Below are 26,358 nucleotides of genomic sequence, written 5' to 3' on the forward strand. Positions count from 1 at the left end.
AACCATAAAAAATGAACGACATCCTCATACATGCTATAACATGAACCTCAAAACACTGCCTTCAGTGAAAGAATCCAGACATAGAAGACCACACATTGTATGATTCCATTTATGTGAAATGCCCAGAATAAGAAAATCCATAGAGACAGAAAGTAGGTTAATGGTTGTGTTGCACTAAGAAGAAGAAAGAGTGGGAAGGAATGGGTGTAGTGTCTGCTAATGGGTATGGGGTTTCTTTTGGAGGTGATGAAAATATTCTTAAAATTGATTGTTATGGTTGCACAACTCTGTGAATATAAAAGGCATTGAATTGTATACTTTAAGGGGGTGAATTGTATGGTATGTGAATTATAGCTCTACAAAGTTGTTATTCAAAAAAGCCCAGATAGCATATTATTATAATATAGCAGTATGTTAAGAGAAGAATTAAAATACTATGACCAAGTGACTAGATATGCAGAGAAGTTTTACTACTAGGAAACCTGTTAAGATGAACTGTCAGAGTTGTAGGTGAAATAAGAAAAACAATTTGATCATCTCCATAATGCTGAAAAGACATCTGCCAAAGTTCCATATTTATTTATAATAATTTAAAAAAATAGGGGTCAATAAAGTATTCCTTAACAAGATAAAAAAATAATCATATAATTTTGATACAAAAAAGCTAATACATGCTTAGTGGTGAAATATTAGAAGATTACCAAAAAAAATCAGACTCAAAGGTGCCTATTATTTAATAGCATTCTGGAAATTTTTTAGCCAATAAAATTATATAAGAGAAGAAAAATAGATATAAGAATCAGAAATACAGTAAGTCAAAATAGTCATCAGTTACAGATGATGTAATTGTTTATTTAACATATTCAAGAGAACAAACTGACAAACTATTAGACATAATATGACTGAATATTGCCTCATTTTAATAGGAAAAAAGAACTCTATCAAAATATCTGAGACCTTAGTTGTTGCTAGTTCAGTTGGTTAGACAATTGTCCCAATATGCCAAGGTTATGGATTTGATCTTCAGTCAACAATCAATCACTGAATGCATAAATAGGTGAGACAACAAATTGATCTTCCCTCTCTCTCTCCCCCCTTTCTTCTTTCTTTCACTTAAAAAAAAATCAATAAATAAAAAAATGAAAATATCTGAAACCAGATAACATTCCTGTGGGAGCTGGTTTCTTTGGTGCAAAATAGCTGGGGCATGAGTCCTTCTATAAACTTGTCAAGCAAAGTAAAGAAATGTTATGTTAGTAATAGAAATTACACATAGTTATTTTATTTTTCCATACTCAAGATAGCAACAGAAGAACCCTGGCCTCTTTAAAATTCTCGGCAGTTCTCAAGATTATTTTACTATCATTCTAGCAAACTCACTAACAGCTATATTTTATCAGAACATTTCTTTTTCTTTTTTTAAATTTTTTTCTGAAGTTGGAAACGGGGAGGCAGTCAGACAGACTCCCGCATGCGCCCAACTGGGATCCACCCGGTATGCCCACCAGGGGGCGATGCTCTGCCCATCTGGGGTGTCCCTCTGTTGCTACCAGAGCCATTCTAGCACCTGAGGCAGAGGCCACAGAGCCATCCCCAGCGCCCGGGCCATCTTTGCTCCAATGGAGCCTCGGCTGCAGGAGGGGAAGAGAGAGACAGAGAGGAAGGAGAGGGGGAGGGGTGGAGAAGCAGATGGGCTTCTCCTGTGTGCCCTGGCTGGGAATTGAACCCGGGACTCCTGCACACCAGGCCGACGCTCTACCACTGAGCCAACCGGCCAGGGCCAGAACATTTCTTAAAGAGAGCCCTCAGCTTCCTTATCTCAGTTACCTTCTACCAACCTTCCCCTTCAACCTGGAAAAGGGCAGATCAACACCTACTCACAATGTCAGCATGTCTACAGACCCACCTGTGCCTGCCTGAGAGGAACTCTGCCCTGAAATAAAAGTCAACTAGCTCAGGGTTTTCCAACCGCTGGTTCACAGACAGGTGCTGGTCTGCCAGAAATTTCTTGCTGGTCTGTAAAGAGTTAACCACCCTGGTGTTGTACCCTGTGGCTGAAAAGCACTGAATCTGATATATAAGCTGATGTCTGAATCTCTAGAGCTTGACTTTCTTCTACTAAACATTGTTTGGTTCCATAAGTTTTATGGATTCCTAGCTTTCAAAATATGTTCCAAATACCAATCTTAAAACCTTTTACAGAACAGGGATAAACTAATTGCTTCAGAGAATAAAAAAAAATTAAAAAACCATATTAAGCAGAATCCTTGCCTTCAAAAAATTATGTTTCCATTGCTGGAATGTGAACTCTAAGAAGACATGCTCTTTCTCAGGCTCGTTCATCACTGTTTCCCCAGCACTTAGACAGTACTTGGCAGACAGAAGGGGTCAAAATATTTGTCAAGAAATGAATGCACCAATGAACATGAGAACAAAGACAACATGCTGTGAACAATAAGAAAATATACCATGTTTTACAGTGGGACTATTCCAAGGCCAACAGAAGTTAAAAATGAGGGCAGGCTAAAATAGTCTGAGAAATCAGGAGGAAGTGATATTTAAGTCATCCTAGATGGAAGGACTGAGATGGACGAGGAGGAGGTGGAATAAGGTTAGCAAAGACCAAGGATGGGAAGAAGCAAGTGTGTTAGGAGAATGAACAGGCTTACAGGTGACAAAGGAGAAGGTGTAGTACATCAGGGAGCAGAGGAACCAGACTGAATGAGGAGATTGAGCAAAGTACAAAGCCTGCAGAGCCCTGGAAAAATCACCAATTGGATCCCACTGGGTTGGGGCTTACATTTAAAAATCACTTTTCACACCCCCAATTTAACCTTTAAAGGAAAATGAGCCTCAGAATAGATATAAATCTTTAAAAAGGAGTAGGGCAATGGGGCCAATAGCCAATCCTGGGGGCCCACATAAAGGTGTAATTTGAGTTATAAAAAAAAGTCTTAAAAAGTCATAATAAGTTCCATAGTTTACTAAGATTAATGGTTTATCAAGAATAATAAAAGTCACAGGCCTAAATTCACTAGCAATTTTCACACAAAGATAACCTTTTTTCTTAAGTAGAAATTCACTTTTAATATCACAGCAGGGCATATTTAATAGATTTTAAAAAATTTTGAAACTGTTAATATTAACCAGAGAATGATGCCATTCACTAATTCTGGAACACCTAGAAATATGTAGGTGTCAAAAGCTCTGAATGGCTCTTTATTAGACAGTCTCAGTTTTGAAGACAGCTTCCGATAAACTTAACAATTGAGATGCTGTAAATATATTTGCTCTTTCACCAGTCTCTGGCTATACTTAGAAGCACCATTTCCTTTGTTCAAGAATTATTCTTGATCGTTCCACATTTATGTTCTCAAAGGCAGAATGCCTTGACACATTAACTAAATGAATGGTTGGCTGCAAGGATGAACAAATGAATGAGACATCAAATAACTGTATTAAGATCTTTGGCCCTGGCCGGTTGGCTCAGTGGTAGAGCGTCGGCCTGGTGTGCAGGAGTCCTGGGTTCGATTCCCGGCCAGGGCACACAGGATAAGCACCCATCTGCTTCTCCACCCCTCCCCCTCTCTGTCTCTCTCTTCCCCTCCCGCAGCCAAGGCTCCATTGGAGCAAAAGTTGGTCCGGGAGCTGAGGATGGCTCTGTGGCCTCTGCCTCAGGTGCTAGAATGGCTCTAGTTGCAACAGAGCGACACCCCAGATGGGCAGAGCATCGCCCCCTGGTGGGCATGCCGGGTGGATCCCGGTCGGGCACATGCAGGAGTCTGACTGCCTCCCCGTTTCCAACTTCAGAAAAATACAAAAAAAATAAAAAAATAAAAAAAATATATATATATATTTTTATTTTTTTATTTGCTTCATATGCGAACATCCCACATCTTTCTTGGCCAGGGCTAAAGGTTCTGGGCTTTTGCAAACATGTCTTTCATATTTAGCAACAGTCAGATTGGGATTAAAATGGGAGTGGGAGTAAGAAAGTTTATAAGGGAAGAGCATTATTCTGGGCAAGGTTGGTGGTGTTTATGAGAGTCAGGGTGGCTTTACTGCAAAGCTAATGAAGCTTACGTGCCGGACCCCTCCCGTGAGGAGCCCTAGAAATGAGTTCACGTGGTAGTATGCTTGTGTAAAACTTGCCAAAGTAAGGTATAATCAAATTCATCCCCCTAAAGAGGGCCCTCAAAGTAAGTTTCAGGCCCCACACAACCCAGGTCTGCCCTGTCTGAGGGGCAGGCAGAGGCTTGGTCGCAGGAGGAATGCTGGCTGCTACTGAGAACATTGTCAGAGCAGTGGGAATGGGAACTTGGGGTGCCAGTCAAAGTTCTGCGTGGTTTCTCATTCCTTTTTAAAAACACAATTTCCTAGGCTCACAGTTCTTATATTGTGATTTTCCTTTCTGCTTTTATATCTTCTTTGCAAATGAAGTCACAGGAGACATTTAGCTGTTACAAACTTCATGTCAAGCTCTGAAGTGCTTTTTAATAGCAGAAATATTTGGCTCACGTGTGGGCTTTGTAGCTATGGTAAATACCTTAGTTATCTGCCTCTACTGTTATTCCACACCTCCAATTTGGAGAAGAAATTCTGCATATGCATTGAGGCACTAAAAAAGAATATTGAGCCATATCTTAGCTCTTTTGTGAGCAGTTTCCTTTTATTTCTTCTCACATGGAGCTAATGCCTTTATCATATTGTACTGGTTATGGGTGGGAAAGCAGTGGATAGAAGGGGAACACTGATTATTACATCATTGGTTGGCAGTTTCTTCTTAGCTTCTTAAAGGTTAAATAGTCAAGTAGCTTCTTAATACGAGATCAAGGCATTTCAAGGTCTGTTTTCTGTCAGAGTGCTTTAGTAGACTTTGGACAAAATGCTCGTGGTAGTTAAAAAAGGAAGATACTGACCAGAGTTATATAAAATGAAGACAAAAAGAACATCTTGGAGGTTCTTATATGACTATTGACATAGAGATTATATATCTAGGTCTATATCAGTACATTTAGAAATAGTATTCTTGAGAACAGAGAATAGAAACAAAGGCCATATAGTAATAAGCATTTTGGATGTGTCCTGTGCCAAACACTGACATTTTGCTTCTTTATATAACTTAATTGTTTTATGAAGAAAGGATAGAGAATACTATTATACTCCATAAGTTAAACACTTGACATTTTTATTCCTCAAAATGCAACATTTTAGAAGTCTAGATATGTTTATTAATTAGTGATTATTAACACCCAGTAAACAACATTATGTCTTGTAACAACACAATCTCTCTTCACAGCATGATGCTGAAATCTATTATTCCTTGATTCCATATGCTGAAATACACTCAAATGGTCACAAATGACCTTAAGCATTAAATAAATGTAAATGAGGACAGCATAGCAAATGTGCTTTTGATTGATAACTAAAAGACCAGGTTGAAAACCACGTTCCAAAATGAAGTCGTCCCCAGATGCGGGTACAGACCCCGTCTACAGTCCCCGTCTACAGTGCGGGTAGTCCACACTGCGGAGGAGAGGCTGGCCTGGAAGGGAGAGCAGGTCGCTCTCTCCGGACCTGCCAGGGGCTTTCTGCGAAACAGAACCGGTCTGTTCACGGAGCACACCACCCCCTGTGCCACCAGCCAACACTCTAACGCAGGGTTTTAAAGTACTATACATACCTGGACACCTTGTGACATTCGCCAACAAATCTAACAGGCAAAAATACCTGCCCACAAAAATTAGGGGATCAGGGAACGTGCAGATACTCCAGTACTTTCAGCCTTTTGTATAGTGCATTTTCACCAATGAAATAAAAGTTGGTTTTGCATTCATTTGCATAATCAAACAACTTTATTTGGCTTGTCGTTTGCTTTTCTGATGTTCTTGTTTAATAAAAAAAAAAATCAACTGCTTCTCTTTTTTATCCTTCATATTCATCTTGAAATAGCCCCTAATTTTTGTGAGCAGTGTAGTATTGCTAGTCCACAGCCTCATCCCAGGAGGTCGACCACTTTAGTTTCTAAGCCTCGTTGTTTTGTCTCCACCTCTCCCCACCCCCAAACTTGAGCGGTTGGGGTGGGAAAACACCCTCAACCTAGAGAACACTCAAAATGTCAAGGATGACAGATTAACCATATAAATAAATTAAATAACTAACACTAGGTTGTTCTAACAATGTTTGGAGCTACACCAATAAAGAAAAAAATGCACAAGTACAGATATTTCATATGAAAACTACTAAATGTTTACTCATCCCTCTCGTCCCATATCAACAGGGCAAAAATAAAATATAGCAGCACATTGATTGAAGGTAAGCATTTCTCCTAGTTTGGATAAGAATTAACAGAATCTAAAAGGGAATGGATACCTAGACTGTTTTTAAATTGAATTTATTGGGGTGACATTGGTTCTCAAAAACACACAGGTTTCAAGTGTACAGCTCAGTAAAACACCATCGGCACACTGAGCCTGAGCCCACCACCCTCGGCAAAGTCTCTTTCTGTCCCACTTCTCCTCACCCTTTGCCCACCTCCCCCTCCCCCTCTCCCTCTTGCTATCGTCACCCTGTTGTCTGTGTCCATGTGTTAGGTATATATGTTTTTGGCTAATCCCTTCACCTTCTTTCATCCAGTCCCCCAAACCACCTCCCCTCTGACAGCTGTCAGTCTCTTTCATGTATCCAGGCCTCTGTTTCTATTTTGTTTGTCAGTTAATTTTATTCATTAGAGTCCACATATAAGTTAGAACACACGGGGCCCTGGCCGGTTGGCTCAGTGGTAGAGCGTGAGCCTGGCGTGCGGGAGTCCTGGGTTCAATTCCCGGCCAGGGCACACAGGAGAAGCACCCATCTGCTTCTCCACCCCTCCCCCTCTCCTTCTTTTCTATCTCTCTCTTCCCTTCCCGCAGCCAAAGCTCCATTGGAGCAAAGTTGGCCCGGGCACTGAGGATGGCTCTGTGGCCTCTGCATCAGGCGCTAGAGTGGCTCTGGTTGCAACAGAGCGATGCCCCAGATGGGCAAAACATCGCCCCCTGGTGGGCTTGCTGGGTGGATCCTGGACGGGCGCATGTGGGAGTCTGTCTGACTGCCTCCCCGTTTCCAACTTCAGAAAAATACAAAAAAAAAAAAGTTAGATCACATGGTATTTGTCTAATAATCTCCAAGTCCATTCATGTTGTTGCTAAAAAAAATAAGATTTCCTTCTTTTCTATGACTATTTTAAAATCATGGAATCAAGCAGGTTTTCTCCATTTTGGCACCATTGACATCTTGGGCCCGAGACTTCTTTGTACTGGCATTCAGTAGGTAGAGGCCAGGGATATTGCTAAACATCTTATAATGCATAGGACAGCTCCTGCAACAAAGAAGTACCTGGCCCATGACAATAAAAAATGTCCTCGTGTTAGAACCAGTGGAATACAGCTATTTATAAGAAGGTCCCAGGCTGGCTTCTCCCAACCTCACACTGTACATTCTCAACCCTAAATAATTACCACTCAGTACTTACCTTCAGTTTTTTTCATCTATAAATTGAGGATAATGAGAATGCCTGCGTGCTTCATTACAGGTTCTCATAAGCATTATATAAGCTACATTTAAAGCGCTCAGAACAGTGCCTGACACACAGTAAGCGCTCAATAAACATTAGCTATTATTTTTAATTAATCATCACCCACAGTATGGAGAAAATCAGTTTCAACCAGAGTATTCTGATGCAGAAAGGTATCTTACCAGCTTGATATTTTCCGACTCTTAAACACATCAGCCTTCTGATTCCTTTTGATGATGTCTCTCACATCTATTGGACACAGTTAAGAAAGCTTCTGCAGCAATTGTCAACTGACTAAACAAACCAATAAGTAAAAGCCCACAAACACAGTGATCTTATTGGGCATGGGATCAGCACAGTGAAAAGATAATAGCTACAGGGTGTACAGCAGGTGGAGAAGGTCCTAGCCCTGGCTCTACCACCAAATGTTGAGTTGCTTGGCACAGGCAAGTTCTTCTAGCTCCCTGGGCTACAGTGTGTTACCTGGGAAATGTATATTCAGGTAGCAGCCAGGCCAGGCCTGGGGTGAAGGGCACTGGTAGAAGCAGATGACTGTTCCATAGGTGCCAGGCCCCACTTACTTAAAAAGCTAAGGTCTTTCAGTCAGTGGGGAGGGCAATGGCAGTCTTCTGAGACTTTCCATGTATTTCCAGTCTCCTAAGTGCTAGTAGAGAGGGTGGGGATGAGCAGCAAGCAAGACTTGGGAGAAAGTAAGAAGAGAGAGATGAAGAAAAGCCTGGAGAGTCTTGGAGAGAAAATTAATTACTACAGGACAAAGTCAATCCAGTGAAAGGTCCCTTGAAGAACTGTCCTTACAGACTTATGCTTTGGCCTCTGGCTATCTGCTGGTGTGTAAAAACTTGTATTTATACAAAAAGAGCCATGTTTACTGAAAAGATGTTTGAGGAGCTGGTCCATTACATCACACAACACCATCTTTATGAGGGCCCACGGGGAAAATCATGTTGGGCTTCAACATGGGAAAAGCTAGACCTCAGATTGACTAGTTTTGCTTCAACTTCTGGACACTATAAATCTTATAAATGTTCCTCTTTCTCTTCTGCTTTGGTCCCTGTGCAACTGAGAGCCAAATGCAGGACCTAAGTCTAACCCCCACAAGAGTTGTATATATTTTCTATACTGACCTCCACTCTTGGCTTCATCAGATTTTCTTGGCTTTTTCTGATTTCCAACTGCCCTCACTTGCTCATTTATTTTTTATGGTATATTCTATGTGTCGCTGTAAGAAACCTCAAAATCCCTCTACTGGAATAAGGCAGGTTTAAATAAACAAGAAATAAATAATTCTAGCGAAGGCTGCAAGCTGCACTAAATTGGGCCCATGGGGAGGACACCAAGCAGACAAGCGATGTTTCCCTATTGCTCAGAAAAACAGCTTTCCTGAAAGCTTGAGACAAGCGTTGGCCAAGATCTCCCTGGAAGAACAGAGCCACAGGACTTTTTAACCCAAATCTCTGCTTGAAACACCAGGCACACCCATTTCTTCTCTGAGTGAATAAGCAGGTACTGTGATAGCTTTCTTCCCCCGGGAGTGGGTAGGAAAAATCAATTAGGTCTCCTAATGAAGGGCTTTGTTGAGGTTTATAAAAGTGCTATAATGCAGACTTTTTTTTTTTTCTGGATGAACTTTCCTGTATGGAAATTAAATACCGTTAAATTACATTCATTAAAAAAATAAAAGAGACTAATTTGCCTACTTGTTTTGATTAACTAAAATGACACATCGGCCTACAGTTCTATTTCAGGAAGAAAGTATTTCAGGAAAGTCTTCTACACGAAATGTCTTGTAGAAAAGGACAGCTGACATCTTTATTCTGAGAACAAAATTAGTAGAGTCAACTGACAAGTTTCTGATTAAGCTCCCCCACACTCTGGCCACACCCTCCTCCGTGTTTCCATGACATCCAACTGCACGCCGCAATGTGACAGGTACACCTGTAGCGCCCTATAAGTATGTGACTAATCTATCAAGCAAAACATATTATTTTGTTAGTGGAGGTAATACTTTTTATAAAATAGTCATAGGGAAGTTAAATTATATAACTCAGAAAACCTATTAATAATTTTTAGTAAACATCTTAACACTATATACTTTTATACAATTTATAAACCCCTGCCTCCAGGTGGCCAGGCTGAAGCAAGCATATGTATTTATATTCTAGAAGCAATTTTTTAAATGAAAAAATTCACAGCAGTATTTAGGCTGCTTTATTTTTAGGACTGAAAAGAAAATATATTTCATGGTTTTAAGGAGGTATTTTTTATATTAAAACAAGTATAAAGAGGAAAAATGTCAATAGTGTGCTAAAATATCTCTGACGTTCTACTCCCCACCCTTTATTTTAGATCAAATTTTGAGGTGGTTCTTCTAGTTGGTATTGTGTCCAATGATAGATTTTATCTTCTTCTGTGCCACCTCAGACTAATCAAGGAAATTCAATCAAATTGAGTCAATACATCCAAGGATCGTTTTGAACAGGATGGGCCAAATCGCATTTTCTCCAGAAGGTGCACCCACCTTCTGGAAGACTTCAGTGGGAGTGCTGAGTGCAAAGAAAGGATAGTGATTTCTAATTAAATGGAAAAAGAATAATCACCTCCGATCTCCTTGTTTGGGCAACTGGACCTTCCAGAGCTATAGGATATATGTTTGTGGCTAAAAGGAAACCAGGATTCTACCTCGAGATTTTCTTCTCAAATAAAGCATAGTTCAGGACTGGGGCTCCATTTTAATTTTGTTTCAGTTGATTTTTTTTCTTAATATGTATATATATTTCATAATAACAATAATAGTTATTTAAACAAATTATGTAATATATTATATTTGTGTGTGTGTGTATATATATATACCAGTATATATAAAACATTGTTTAAAATATTAACCTCCTTCTGCAATTAGTAATTGTTATATTTTTTGGTAGTCACATATAAATTTAAGAATCGACATTGTTCTTTAAGCGAGAAAATATTAAAAAAATAATAACACTGTGATTCACAAGGCATTACTTTCTTGGTTCATGTTCCCTTTATTTTCATTGGAATATCAAAGGTGAGGGCAGGAAACTGTGAAATGAGAATATAAGTCCTGTTCATTTTGATCTCTAAAGGTTTTTAAATTCCTTGATGTGACAATATTTGATCATTTAACAGCTGCAAAATATTCCTAAATGTGCTTATTACTCACATGAATTGAGAAGATGCCACAGAGGTGCTCTGAACTCTTTTAGCAATGTCAACTGTTTTGTTTACGGTTGAGAGAACTTTCTTTCCAGAGGGTGCTGAGGAAATGCAAGATGACACTCATCAAATCACTCTAGCTTTTGGTAAAATAGAATTGTTTAATATGGGGAAAAATATACAAGGGTGGGCAAAAGTAGGTTTATAAAGAACTGTGCCCGAGTGTACTTGAGTATAGTGAGTAGACTATAAGAACGTGTAAATATAAAGCAATTTGAGCATTTTGAGCATGTATGAGATTGTATTTAAGAGCACTGTGCCACTGTGACATCCTTTTGAGTTAATAAAGTGATTGTAATAATCTTAACTTACATGTCTTTTTCCATACGAACAACTGTAAACCTACTTTTGCTTACCTTTGTATACACTATGAAGTCAAGTGAACCTGGCTTCCAGTGCTGGTTCCAATTCTCCGGGGCTGTGTGAACTTGGATAAATTAACTTCACTGAACTCCACCTCAAATATTGGGATAATGATACCTACTTTATAAGGCTTCATGATGTATCACGTATGAGGAGCCTGACACACAGTAGGTGCCTCATTCAGGTCAATTCATTATCTTTTTTCAATAATTCAGTCAAGACTTTGGAAAGATAAAGAGGCTGGTGATTGTAAATAAAATGAGGTTTGTCAATTAAGATTTATCTTTTTTCCCCTGCTACTCAAAACTAACTACGTGAACATTTATATTGTAGAATTGAAATAACTGGAGAGAATCAAAGAATTTCTGCCCTGGAGATGTCCAGTGTCTCTCACATGCACCAGTGCGCTCCAACCAAGGCACAGACTGCGTCCCACAGAGAAAAGGACTTGGTCTATCTTGTCCTTTGCTGTAGCTTTAGCACCTGAAATGCATGCAGTTAATACTGCTTGAATTAATTGTAATTAATCAATATTGTAATTAATCAATTAACTAAAACTTAATTTGCAAAGCAATTTGCCGAGTTCTTCCCGATGTGAGGCACACAGAGTGCACCGGGACTCACCTGGTAAACAGAGGTGCTGGCTTCAGTACTCTATTGGAGGAAGGGGCCTGGGCACTCCCTAGGTCTCAACCATTCACAACACAGGCTTCACAATCCACATGAACCTTATTTATTAATCCCTTAAATCAGGGATCCTGTTAAAATAATGGTCAGCCAGGGCTATTGCCTTTAAAATGTATAGGAAATTTACCAATTTTGGAAGAATCTTAAGTTTGAGATCATGATCCAGACTGTGCATTCTGTGGGGATAAGACACTTGGGTCAGGAACACAAGAATTGGGGCACCAAGCCATCGCCATACTCTGCAGATAACAACTTGATGGTACCAAAGAGGGGTCAAAGCAGGTGCTTGTGTTGGGCGAACTAGTGAGTGTAGCAGTGAGGGCTGCTCACCTTTAGGTGTTGTACTTTCATTCATTACAATTGGGAAGAAGCTTAGCATCAATAATGACTCAGTATATCTTTTTTCTCCCCTATTTTTATGTCACTGCCATCACCAGCTACAAACTTTATGGAGTAATTATTATCTGTGGACACTTGGAGAAGTCTTTCTTTATTACACTAAAAGGGCAGTGCCAAAGAGAAGAGAACACATTTCACACTATTTTAGGATCAATTTGAGAAATGGATGAACCAAATGACATCATTTTCTGACTTATCCTTTGTTCTCTTCGGACAGCTAAATGATGTCCTCTGCAAGGACAGGCAGCTCTAAGGTAGGGGACCCTGTGTCGGACCCAGAAATGTAGTGTAAGGACCAAGATGAATCTTGGGAACATCTACCCAGGAGTCTGAGACAATATTCAGGACTTAACAACATTCACATATACCTCAAGTCTTAATCTTTTTAGATATCTACTTAGTAAATCTCAAATCTACATCTAGCTTTCCGGGGTCAAGGCAGAGAGCTCTAGAAGACATAGCTAATCCACTTGATTCATTTTAGGAAGATAATATTGTAAATAAAATAACGTCGCAACTGGTTGATATATTTCTATAATATAAAGAGTCAGAATGCATTCTTTCATTGCCTCACATATTTAAAAAACAAAAATAACTAGAAGACAAAAAGAAAATACTAGGAAACTTAAAGAAATTTTTTCAGAAAGGTAAGAATCAGCATGTTATAAAATTAAGAGACTAGGAAGCAAGGCTCAGTTAGACACATTAAATTCAGAAGATGCCAACAACAACAAAAAATAATTTTGAAAATGATGAGAATAATATACAGGCCAATACTCAGATGTGATGTGTGACTGCCAGGTCGATTTTCAATTACATTTCACTGATGTATTCATTTGTTTCTTAATGTGCTCATCTTGCCCATTAAGAATAATTAGCAGCTTTGCTTAGAAATTTTCTGGCTTCTGGCAATGTTTCTCCCCTTTTTTTTGTTGACATCCACTTTTACTTTTTAGAAAGTAATTTTTGAATAATATCCTACAACAGCTATATAATTTAGGCTTCCTAAAATTTTAAAGGAAAGATGTAAACAGTAATTCTTAAATGAGTCTGTTTTGATCTATATGCATCAACAGTATGTGATCCAGTGAATTAGTTATTCTAACAGAAAATGGGCACGCAAATAGGAAAAAAAAAATTTTTTTTTCATTCATGTTAACCTCACTCAGTAAAACTGCTACGATGAAGGCCCGTTGTAAGCTCTGTTAGCAAATCAAGACTATCATTAGTATTAAGAACAGGAAAAACACATTGCCAATTTTTAAAGCGTTACGCATGCTTTTCCCTCTTAATTTAAAAATATTAGATCCAGTTACAACAGAAAAATACACACAAACATATAACAACTGCATGACAAAAACTGAACTCCACTAGGAAAGACCTCAGAGATGAAATAAAACACTACCAGTTTGGGTCTGCATCCTGAAAGGACCTACTTTATCTACATTGTAAAGTTCTTCCCCTCCTGCCCTTTGGCACCCCGCTATATTAAACCCATTGTAAAACCCAGCACAATAAAGCACTCTCAGGGCTGAGCTTCTGAGGACCAAATGTTAAAAATCCATTTTCTTGGGAGGGGGCTATACCAATCATTTCTTTGAAAGGCTGGCGGAGTGAATACAGAATCTGAGATTTCCTCTCTGATTTCAAGAGCTGGCATGGCATCTTTGCTGTTTAAAGCAAAGGTGCGTTAATTAATGGCATTAGCGTTGCCTCCCTTCTTTGGAAGCTCTGCAGTTTAGCTCAATAGTAATTTTAGTACAATTAAATTTACATACTGACTACAGATGCTTCCTATAGTTTGTTAAAAGTTCTAATCGGTTTCTGAGGCTATTAAATAAGACACCTGCTGATTTAAGAAAAACCTCAGGTTGCTGGGCCCAATCTGAAAGTTTCTGTGGCTAAAATGACCTCCTCTTGTCCAATAATCCTGCTTTATTCCTACCAAAAAAGAACGCATCCGTTGGGGCTGAGCCAGCATACCTGACTTCCTCTCGCTCTCTGTTCCCTGACATGTGGAGGAGGTGCACAGTGAAGTGATACAAGGCACAGAATAACTCAGGATAAAAGCAGAGTGAATGAACAACATCAGCTCATCTGCAGGAATATTTTGAGAAACTTGCGACAGTCTGAAGATCATGATCAAAATCCTGCATTTTTAAAAAAGGAAGCGCCTTTTGTGATCTCTCTCCCTTATGTGAAAGGCCAAGACTGTGATTGGCTGTTTTTCCTTCCTGAATTTTTTTAAGTCTGCCAGGCAATTAGCTGGGTGGGGCTCAGTAGAGCACACAAGTACTGCTGAACAATATTAGCTCCTGAGCTCCTGTACCTCCTTTCTCTCGTCTGAGCAGCCTGGTGGAGCTGCTGCAAATTTTATTTTCAAAAAAACCCCAAAAACCAAAAAAATATATATCACATAGCAGAGGTAGAAACAGAAATCCAGGGAGGGGAGGAGGGGAGAATGGGGAAAGCTTTATGTAAGATGCCGCAAAAAAAAAAAAAAAAAAAATCAGACCTGCTTTGACATTTTAGGAGTCTCAAATTCTAATAAGGAGATTACCTCCTTCATAATGTAGATGTAAGACACACCAAAAAATCCAAAGCAAATATATCTTCCACTTTTCCTCTCAATTTCTAACGGCTGTTAACTGCCCCCTGAACGAATCAGCTCAATTGCTAAAGTAGCCACAAATTATGCTTGCTTTCTTAGTTAAAGTACAGTTCAATTTTCATGAACTCTGTGTACATATTAGTAAAGCATAATCTAATATAATAGGGTTTGAACTGTAATAGCATGGCAGAAAAAAAAAAGAGAGAGGGATAGCTTTTATAATCCTAAATAAGAGGAAATAATGAAAACCTGATAGCTGTTTGCAGCGGGAGATATCAGTAACTCCTCGGCAATTAGGGTAGGTGTAATATTACGTGGCACAAATGTACAATATCAAACGCAAGAAAAGTAGTAACAAACGTGACGTTGGAAGTTAATTTTTGTAAGCAATAGCTAATAATAATTTACTGGTAAATTTCAATGGTAATGAAAGAACAAGGATGCCTGAAAATTATTATGAAACAAATGTTCTTACTGCCTCCAGTGGTCCATAAATCATAGTCCCCTTTAATGAGAAATGACTATAAAAAATCTGTCAAAGATAAAAACCACTTAGTCTTACCCAATGAACTCCATATATTTCTACTTTTTCTTAATTACTTATCATGTGTATGAGGGAACTCTTTTTCAACACCCCATGCTGTCTTTCTTTATATCAATTGTTACTCAGCCAGGGAAAAAGGAATGAGCACAACAAACCCGTTTTCTATCTGAATAAGGATACTTCTGATGGCCTTTTCATTCCCATCAGTTAACAGAACTTCTTTGACATCTGCAGAAATAGCAACCTGGAAAAAAAAAAAGAGAGAGGGAGAGAGAGAGAGGGAGCACAGCAAACAATGAGCAAATATGCTTGTCTGTGTGGAAGTGAAGACAGGAGTGACAAGCCTTCAGTATCATGCTTCCTCACCTATTTCTCTGTAACAATCTTCAATCTTTTTTCATTTTATGTCTGCATTATTTTAATCATTCAATCAAATCAGTCAATACTTTTATCATTCCATTTGCGGGAGCCTCTATCTTGCTATCATTCTGTTCGGTAATTGCATTGTGACAGCGGATGATGGTATTCTGAGAGGCTTTCATTTGTGGGCTTCTGTTTATCTAGGAGAGCCATCATACAAGGCTGTCACTCTGCCTTTCAGCTTGCTTCTGTCTGACTGCCTGATGCCCTTCATATAACTTTGCATTGCAGGCAGATGGCTTTGTGAGGGTAATTTTTTTGTGAGCTTTGACATGCTCGCACATTGGGCTGTAACCTCGACACATTGTGTAAGAGCGACAGGTTTGTCAAATGCCAATCAGTGTAACAATATGCTTTTATTTGTAGAGACATAAAAACTTGTCTAATGCACTGTGCTGCTACATAGTATCTCCTGAATACATGACTCAGAACCCAGAGAATGGGGAACGACGTTCCTGAATGGCCAATCTAATTCAAAAGAATCTAATTACTGAGCGCTCTGGATCATGTTTGTTGGTGTAATAATGCAGGCAAAACATTAGCAGCTATATCATGGTGCTCCAACTGTGATTCGCCGGGCTATTCCTGTATCTTAGCAAATGGGACTATAATCTGAAAAAAAAAATGCTTTCGCTACAGCAAAGAAAGACTGTGCGAGGAATGTCACGACAAGCAATATTGACTATACTGAGGTAAAATGTTTCTGCTCATCGAGGCAACCGTAAAATCAATATGATCCGAAAGTAAGTCAATCTAGAAGGTCTCTCAAGACCCGGCAGCTTGACCGCAGCTGATGCTGTTGACGGTTCTCTGACCCAGCAGTTGGAGGCCCTGGAACATTTTTCCTTTTGTTCCTCCCTCTGAATGGGATTGGAATTGAGAAAAGACCTACCATGAGCCCAGCCAAGCATGTCATGCCACCCCCTAGCTCACACACAGCAAGGTCCCTGAAAGAGAGAAAAGAAATGGTAGAACCCATACAAATTAGATGAAAATGGTCACAGAGATATATATGTTACAAGAACAAACTACCATCTGCAGTGAGAACGGCGTGACCAGGAAGTTGTAGAGACATGACCAGGCTACCTCATGTCGTTTTGCGTTTTAAAAATAATTATGAAATAGAAAAGTCACAAAGCAGGCAAATCAGTGGGGGTTCCCTCATTAGTGTTCACTGCAACATTACCACCGCTGAGCTGAAAAATCTGAGAAGGTTCCTTTTTTCCCCCTGTCAATGGCGCTGTCTTTTAGAACTAAACTAGCTAGAGTAGCGAAAGATAATTGTTAGGAAAGGATAACATTGTTAATCCACATTCATTCCTTCAAAAATAGTTAGACAAGTAAATGAAGAATATATATGATTGTGTGTATATCTATATTATAGACACACACACACACACATACACGACAAACACAAATACATGCAAGCATGAATTAAAAAAAAAAAGTAAAACAAACTGAAACATTTCGAAAAGCTGAACCACCCTCATAAAGAACAATTACACAAAGAGCATTTAGCAATTAACACTTAAATCACAATTGACCCCAACACAACACAGTGAATAAACAATGCAGGGACATAATATGGTTAAGCCAGCAAACCCAGGCTAAAGTAATGACTGGGCTCTGACTCCACCGCTCAAAAGTAAAGCGGCTCAGAGTTAAAGCTGACAGTCTAATGTGGCACTCTGCACTTACCTTCCTCTTTGTGCCTAAATATCAGGGCTCAACGTGTGACATTCTCGCCCTGGCCCACTGCTCGCTGATTGGAGCTCCAGTCAAGCTTAAGCACAGCGAGATGAGCAAATGCCAGGCCTCCAGAGCAGCTCTGCAGCCCAAATTCAATACGGCCCTGTTCTTAATTTTATATGCTTAGACTCTCAAGATTGTTTCTTCTTCCCAGTTTGGGAAGTTTATTACCTCACCGGAAGGAAAAAAGCAGCACTAAAAGGGAGGGAGAGGTGGAAGGAGAGGGAAGGGGAGGAAAAGAAGCCAATCAAGAACATTTATAGTCCGAAATACACTTAATGAGTATTTAGTTGAGCAAAGCAATTATAGACTATTGGTAAATATGGAACCATAGAGCTTCAAAAAATATATATTATTGACCCAGTCTTGGAAGTATATATTGTTAAAACACACACACCATGATCACTAATGCCTTGTCTGGAATCATAATGGGCTATTCAGCAAGTATCTATTGGATGACTTTTATAAAATGAGATTTAAAATGAAAACCTATACTTTCTGGGTCTATCAAACATCTTAGAGTTTTTAAACAAAAGGAGTTTGTTTTTCTTTTTCCTAAACCTCATCCATGGGTTTAATCTATAATGCACACTGACAGTTGAAAACGTTTATTTCTGTAGCATGAATCTGTAATTACTATTTATTACTATATTTTATCAATACATGTTGTTAAGTTTACAAAACACCTTTAAAACCAGGGGTGAGATGACATCTTTAAAAAACAGCTGTGGGGTATTTATTTATCAAAAATTCTGTAGAGACTTCCCTAGCAGAAGTTTAAAGACTATTGTTTTGGGGTGTTTTGTTTTGTTTTTACCTTTATGATCAGTAAGGATTGATTGGGGCTTCACTTTTGTTTCCCCCAAATCAAAGTGAAATAAAAAGCCTTGAGAGGAAATCAAAAGCCTTTGACATATAGCAAAAAGCTTGCTGTGCAATATCAGTGCCCAAAGGCAACTCGGAATACATGTTTTCATCATGAACTTTTTTCCCTTTGTGGTTTCTTGTCTTCTCTTCCTCTCTTCCTCCCTCCATTTCTCTCTCTCTCTCTCTTTCTTTCTTTCTTATTTTAAACTATTTAATTTGAAGAATATAATCATAACAATTTTTAATATGCAGACACAATACCTATAATGGGCTTTAAAAAATGTATTTTTAAGTGTCGCTTTGTACCTGAATACATCGCTGTGCTTGAGGCAATAGTAAGCCATAACCTCTTCAGCTGGCCAGATGCCTGGAAAACACAAGGGGATAGGCTATTTTTATTATAGAAGTCTCTCTTCTATAATCACTCAGTAGTCATTCTCTTAACAAACTGCTTTTTAAAATAATGTTCAGTATAAGTCACAGCAACTTGAATCAAACTTAACAGAATTATTAGTAGTAATATATCACATGAGGTTCTTTTGTTGTTGATTTTATAATGGTGAAATTTATAACCCAGGAAAATAGTATAATATTCTAAATAAATTTTACTCAATTCCAATCATAACAAAACAGCAAAAACAATAACAAAATTATAAATATCGAAAGTTAAATTTTAATGGTATTTTGGGTAGATTTTAGCATTGTACGCATGAACCTTCTTTTCAGTCAATCCATAAGCACCAATTGAAGACCTGCTGTAAAGTCAACCCATGTTAGGCAAAATAAATGAAAAAGTCACAGAAACAAATAAAAGCACTGAAGTAATTATACCTTTTTGTATGATTCCATACTGATGGGTTGTTTTTCTTTTTTCTTTTTTTTTAGTTTGCACAATTTTTTCACTTCTTTAATTAATAAAAACCAAACGAGTATAAAATTAAGAAATTTAAATGTCACCAACTTTGATATATCTTTAAATTTAACAATAACCCTCCCTACTCTAATCCACGGATGGGCATTTTCTAAAATCATCATCTGCAAACCATTTATTTGGAAGACTGAAATAGTCTACATGAATGAATATGAATTGCTTAAAGAGGAGACAAACATGTTAAGAAATTATAGTTCCTGGTGGTTACCACAGGATGTTAGGGTTATAAGTGCTTTTAATTTTTTTGTTTATACTTTTTGTATTTCCCAAAATTTTTACAATAAATATGTATCACTCTTATACTCATAATAAACAATAACCTTATAAAAACGATGTGTGTCCCGAGTGGTCAGGCTCAAAGAGCAGGCAGGGCACCAGGCACCCCGCATGGCCCGAGGTGGAGAAGGCCACGCGTTCCTGGGAAAGAGCAGGGAATGTTCGCTGTCTTAGTTCCAAGCACTTTTCTAGTAGGTCTTGATGCAAAATAAAACACATAGCCACACCTAATTTTTTCACCTAGATGCATCTCTAAAGGAGTAAGGAATCCAAACATTTCAGAGAAAAAGATGTAAAAAAAAAAAAAAAGATGGTAAGTGAAATCTTTAAAGAATCCGTGGGTAAATATATGAACAGCAAAGAGATGAATCCATAGAGCATTTGCTGCAGGAAAGGCCAATCAGGCATACGCACTAAATCAGCAACCCCGGCATTTCAGGCAGAAATGATAGTTTTGGGGAGAAACAAAGTAAACAAGCAAGAAGTGATTGCAGTCATGTTTAGGAATAAAGTCAGAAAGGCAGTGGAGTAGAGCAGTGAAGATCACAAGTGCCCTGGCCTGGTAATTCTCCTGGTTGGAGCATCGTCCTCATATGCCAAGGTTGTAGGTTCAATCCCCGGTCAGGGCACAAATAAGAATCATCCAATGAAAGTATTTATATAAATAAGTGGAACAACAAGTGTTTCTCTCTCTCCCTTTCTCTCTCTCTAAAATCAGTTAACAAAAACAAACAAACAAAAAACAGGTACTTTGGAACCAGACTCACTGGGCTCAGTCCCATCTCTGTATTCCCTATCTGAGTGACTTTGGATAGGTTACTTAACCTGTCTGTGCCTCAGGTTCCTCACCTATAAAATAACAATTATAGTATCAACCTCACAGGATTTTTGTGAGGGTTAAATGAGTAAAATATATGAAATGTATTTAGCTATTTCCTAACTCATAACAAACCCAAAGGAAAAGAAAGTTCATTGTTGTTGCTAATATTATTTTCCTGCAAAGGGGGACAGAAAGTGGAAGAGAAAATATGTGAACCCAAAACAATGATCCCAATAACCAGAAGAGATGGAGAATCTTTTTGACTTTTTGACCTACTCATGAGTTTTGGCACATCCCCAAAGTCCTAATCCTGCCATACTTTCACATAAAAATAAATCTATAAAAGGTCTGACCTGTGGTGGTGCAGTGGATAAGCATCGTCCTGGAAGGCTGAGGTCACAGGTTCAAAACCCTGGGCTTGCCCGGTCAAGGCACATACGAGAAGCAACTACTATGAGTTGATGCTTCCCACTCCCACCCCTCTTTCTTTCTCTCTATCCTTTTTCTAAAATCAATAAATAAAATCTTTTTTAAATTTTATTTTTATTTTATTTATTCATTTTTAGAGAGGAGAGAGAGAGAGAGAGAGAGAGGGAGAGAGAGGAGAGAGAGAAGGGGGGAGGAGCTGGAAGCATCAACTCCCATATGTGCCTTGACCAGGCAAGCCCAGGGTTTCAAACTGGCGACCTCAGCATTTCCAGGTCAACGCTTTATCCACTGCGCCATCACAGGTCAGGCAATAAATAAAATCTTAAAAAAATAATTCTATAAAGACTAAAGCACATAAAATTTTCTGAGGAAGAGCCCAAGACAGTGTTCTATCCCAAGTAGATATAATCACCACAACAATGAATTTCTTTATACCTTTAGTAGATGGTTTTGAGGTTTAAAACAATAACAATAGGGTAGGGATATTTAACTAAAATTCAAAATGTGATTAAGTACAAAATGTGACTTTTTAAATGAAGTCTTTTAATATAGTTTTATTATTTTCTCAAAAAATTATAGAGGTTGATTTGTAACGAAGTTAAATACAAAAAATAGAAAGCACAAAGTTAAAAAAAAAATCACCTAAAATTCTACCACCAGTATATAATCACTGTTAACATTTTGGACATCATTTCAAAAAAAAATCTCTCTAGGCATAGAGATATTATACACAAATGGGATTTTATCAGGCAGGTATTCAAAAATCTGATTTTGCCCCAATCCATATGTGATGGATAGCTTTCCATGGCAATAAAACTATGATATACTTGCATCATTATTTTTAATGACTGCTTAGATATTTTATGTCTGCATCATCATTTATTTTACCAGTTTCTTCTCAATAGACATTTAAGTTAGTTTCTAAATTTTTGATATGATGAGATTATGAACAGTCATGATCAATGACTTCACAATACATTGGAGACAGTTTTTCCCCAACATATGAGTTTTCTTCTTAAGTCAAAAACCCAGAAATGAGAAGTCTGGTCAAAAGTTAAGTACATTTCACATTCTGATATATTTAACTGTCTTCCAAAATTTTTTTTTACCAAACTATACCCCAAATAAAAGTGTTCATTTCCTCAAAGTCTTGTCAACATAAGGTTTTGACAATCTATTTTATTTTTCCTAATCTGTTGGATTTTAAAGTTATCTCAGTGCAAATCAAAACCACAATGAGATACTACTTCTCACCCTCTAGGATGGCTACAATAAAGTGTCAGGAAGTAAATTTTGTATGGCTGTTGAGAGATTATGTAGAATGGTGTAGCCACTTTGGAAAATAGTCTAGCAGTTCATCAAAAAGTTAAATGTAGACTGACCATACAGTTTTACTCCTCAGTATATATCCAAGAAAGAAAACATGTCCACACAAAAAACTTGTACACAAATGTTCATAGCAGCATTATTCATAATAGTTGAAAAGTGGAAACAACTCAAATGTCCGTCAACTAAGGAATGGATAAACAAAATGTGAAATGTCCATGAAATGGACTATTCTTTGGCAATACAAAGAAATAAAGCAGATTTATGCTACCACATCAATGGAACATGGAAACATTATGCTAAGTGAAAGAAGCCAGACATGAAGGATCACATGTTGTATGTTTCCATTTCTATGAAATGTCCAGACTAGGCAAATCCACTCCGACAGAGTACAGAGTGGTGGCTGTCTCAGGTTGGGATGGTGGAGAGCAGATAAGGACTGGCTGCTCCTGGGTGTGAGGTTTCTTTTAGAGATGGGGACATCTTCTAAAACTGATCATGGTGATGGTTGCACAACTCCATGAATGAAAACCACTGGGAAAATTTATGGTATATAAATTATATTTCAAAAAAGACTTATTAAAAAAAAGTTTTCTTATTCCTATTAGTGGAAATATAATGATCTTTTGAAAAGATTTTATTTTTAAAGAATCTATACATAGTCGAAAGAGCCACTGAATTCCATGAGAATGATTCAGAAAAACCGTACCCAGCCTCTCTTTCCAATATTTCTCCTTCTTTGGAAACTACTACTTTCAATTCTTTTAACTGATTCTTCCGGTAATTACCTCCATATTGCTACATGTTTGTATCTTTACTTTATGATTTTTCAGTTGTAGGCAGAATCTATGGAAGGTAAGCATTTTTATGGTCTGATCTCTAGTCCTCTCCCATCCACCTCTATCTTCCTGGTACAGGTATATTATAATTTTGGTAAGATCTCTACTCATGGTCAATTTTATGAAGACCATGAAATAAAACTGTGCTATTTATTATAGTAAACTATGATTGCTTTTTCTCTCATGTATAATATTTTTTCCTCTGGAGTTTACAATTGTCTTTTCCCTTTCTCCTTTGCTAAGATTTTTATTCAAAATGCTGTTGTCAATCTCTCCTCTCGATATGTTCATTCACATCAGGTATTCTATCAGCCTCAGGAGGGAAGCTCTCCTGATAACACGGACCCGTCTTCATCTGAACTGAATACCTTCCCTACCTGGTGCGCAGCTAATACCCTAGAAGCAGTCTTCACTCTCCTCCCAGGCTTCCCTCTGCTCTTCTCTTGTGTTGCGTCTGTTTCTTCTGTCCTCTGTCTTCCTTTCTTGGTTTACTTCCTCATTTTGGTGCAACACCTCCTCTTGAGGTGAAGCGAGTGGAAGCTGCGTGTTTAAGAGCTTACTTACATGGTTCAGTGGCTATTTCAATCTGGAAACTAGGTTCTTCAGTTTTTTTCATATTTCTTGGGAAGTTCCACTCATTATTCCCTGACCTCCATCTTTATCTGTCTGCTTTCTCTGGAACTCTCATTATTTGGATGTCGGATCTCCTGAACTCATCCTCTAAGTGTCTTAACTTTTCTTTCCTGCTTTTCATCACACGTTTTTACTTTCCTGAAAATTTTCGCAACTTTTACCTTCCAGCCCTTTTGTTGTTCTTCACATATATGCTATGGTTAAGGGCTGTTCTCTATCTCCCTTTTAGAGCATTTTATTCCTGTTTTATGAGTGAGATATCTCTTTTAATTATTTGAAAATATTAATTATAGTTTGTTTTAAGTTTTCTTATCTTTGAAGTCTGTTTTCTTTATGTTGCTTTTTTCTGTTTATTGGTTTTGGTACCTGTCAGAGTACAAGCTTTCCTCAGATATCTGGTAATTCTTTGTTGTTTGCTTAAGTGTAATTTTAGAAAGATAAAAGAGCTGATTGGCAGTGAGGGAGGCTGTATGGGTTTGGGGAAGTGTGGGTGAAGAGGCTCGGCATGCAGCCTGCATGACACCTAACTCCTCCACGCTGCCTTTGGTACACTGTCCGATTTCAACTTGCCCCGTGTCCCCCAACCCAAAACCCTCAGTTTAATTCTCTCCAGAGATTACATGTTCTCTTCTGTTTGGAGTACAGAAAGGGCAGTTACCCAGTCATCTGGAACGGGACTATAACTACTTCTTTTTTTTTTCTTTGTAGGTTCTTTTTCTTTCTTTCTTTCTTTTTTTTTTTTTTTTTTTTTTTTACTTTATTCACTTTTAGAGAGGAGAGAGAGAAAGAGAGAGAGAGAGAGAGAGAGAGAGAGAGAGAAGGGGAGGAGCAGAAAGCATCAACTCCCATATGTGCCTTGACCAGACAAGCCCAGGGTTTTGAACCGGCAACCTCAGCGTTTCCAGGTCGACACTTTATCCACTGCGCCACCACAGATCAGGCTCTAACTGCCTTTGAAACAACTTTTGATCAACCCTCCTTACTTTAACTCCTGCTTTTAGAATTACCTGGTGCCACCAATTCCTGAGCCTTTTAAGTTTTCAGAAGTATGAATTGGGTGAGTTTGCAACTTTCCCAACTGCTGGCTTTCTCATATTGCTAAGTCAGTGATTTCTCCTTCATTTGCTTCCCACCCTCCAAAATTACATTGTTGTATGTTCCCTCATTCTCTCATCCTTGTAAGGTTATGTCTTAAACACATCCTGCTACCGGCCCTGGCCAGGTTGGTCAGTGGATCGTCCTGGTGGGCTGATGTCGCAGGTTTGACCCCCACTCAGGGCACATACAAGAAGCAACCAATGAGTACACAACTAAATGGAACAATGAGTTGATGTTCCTTTCTCTTTCTTTTTCTCTACCTTCTCCCCTTCCTTTCCCCCACCCTCTTTCAAATCAATGGAAAAAAAAAAATTAAATCCTGTTAACAATGGTTTAGCGAGGTTTCTGGAAGTAATTAATTTTGATGCATTGTTCAATCTCCAAGTTTACCTAAAATCCAGAAAATGTTTTTTTAGTTATAGTTAAATGAAGATATTTTCTTAAATATTTTGATAGTAAGTTGCTAACCTGATGCCCTTCCCCCAAAATTTTTGTGCATTGTTTATAGACAAGGACATTCTCCTTGAAAGCCAAAATACATTTAAAAATGAAAAATTAGCATTGATACACTTTTGCCATCCACTCCTCAGATCCATTCAAATTTTGCCAATCGCCTTAGTAATGTTTGGCCTGTAAGAAGGATCCATTAGCTGTCATGTTTATTTATTGTTTTTAAGTTTTTATTTAATTTATTGGGGTATAATATTGGTTATTAAAATTCTATAATACATCATCTAAATATTGTATTGTGTGATCACTACCCCAAGTCAAGTCTTCTTCCATCAACATTTATCCCCCTTTTTACCCTCTTCTGCCTCCCCCCACCCCTCTTTCCCTCTGGTAATTACCATACTGCTGTATTTATCTATGAGGTATGTATTTTGTTTGTTTTTCGCTTAATCCCTGCATCTTTTTTACCCAGCCCTCAAACCCTCTCTACTCAGACAGATGTCGGTCTATTCTCTGTATCTACGAATCTGTTTCTATTTTGTTTGCTAGTTTATTTTGTTCAGTAGATACTACATATAAGTGAAATCATAGGGTACTTGTCATTCTCTGACTGGCTAATTTCACTTAGCATAACACTCTCCAGGTCCAACCATGCTGTTGTAAAAGGTAAATTTCCTTCTTTTTATGGCTGAGTAGTATTCCATTGTGTAAATGTACCACAGCTTTTTTATCCACTTATCTATGGATGGACACTGGGCTGCTTCCAAATCTCGGCTATTGTAAATAATGCTGCAATTTACATAGGAATGCACTTATTCTTTAGAATTTGTGTTTTGGGTTTCTTTGGCTATATTCCTGGAAATGTATAGTCTTTTGGATGTAATTGTTTGTGGGCTAGTTCTGGAACCTAAGACACACAATAACTATTCTTATTTCTCACAGGACACATCTTAGCATAGATACTTTAAGCTCTGAGTGGTAGGATTCCATACACATTCTGGTTGGGAGGCGTGCATCAGGGAATATTTCCCTGTAGAAACGGAATATAAGCGAAGACCCAGAGGATGATGAGCCAAGTAGTAGAGAAAAAGGAGGATAGGATTGGC

General features: G+C 38.3%; 1 protein-coding gene across 1 annotated transcript in view; it reads right to left on the reverse strand.

The window, feature by feature from the left end:
* Positions 1–26,358, reverse strand: part of CAMKMT (calmodulin-lysine N-methyltransferase) — a 373,939-nt gene that overhangs the window by 30,747 nt on the left and 316,834 nt on the right. The window contains exons 3-6 of the mRNA XM_066372729.1: positions 18,757–18,817; positions 16,727–16,781; positions 15,595–15,658; positions 7,735–7,801 (exon numbers count right to left, since the gene is read on the reverse strand). Of these exons, the coding sequence (XP_066228826.1) occupies positions 7,735–7,801; positions 15,595–15,658; positions 16,727–16,781; positions 18,757–18,817 (247 nt within the window). The remainder of the gene's footprint in view (positions 1–7,734; positions 7,802–15,594; positions 15,659–16,726; positions 16,782–18,756; positions 18,818–26,358) is intronic.

This window comes from Saccopteryx leptura, chromosome 3 (assembly GCF_036850995.1).
Source record: "Saccopteryx leptura isolate mSacLep1 chromosome 3, mSacLep1_pri_phased_curated, whole genome shotgun sequence".
Taxonomy (NCBI): Eukaryota; Metazoa; Chordata; class Mammalia; order Chiroptera; family Emballonuridae; genus Saccopteryx; species Saccopteryx leptura.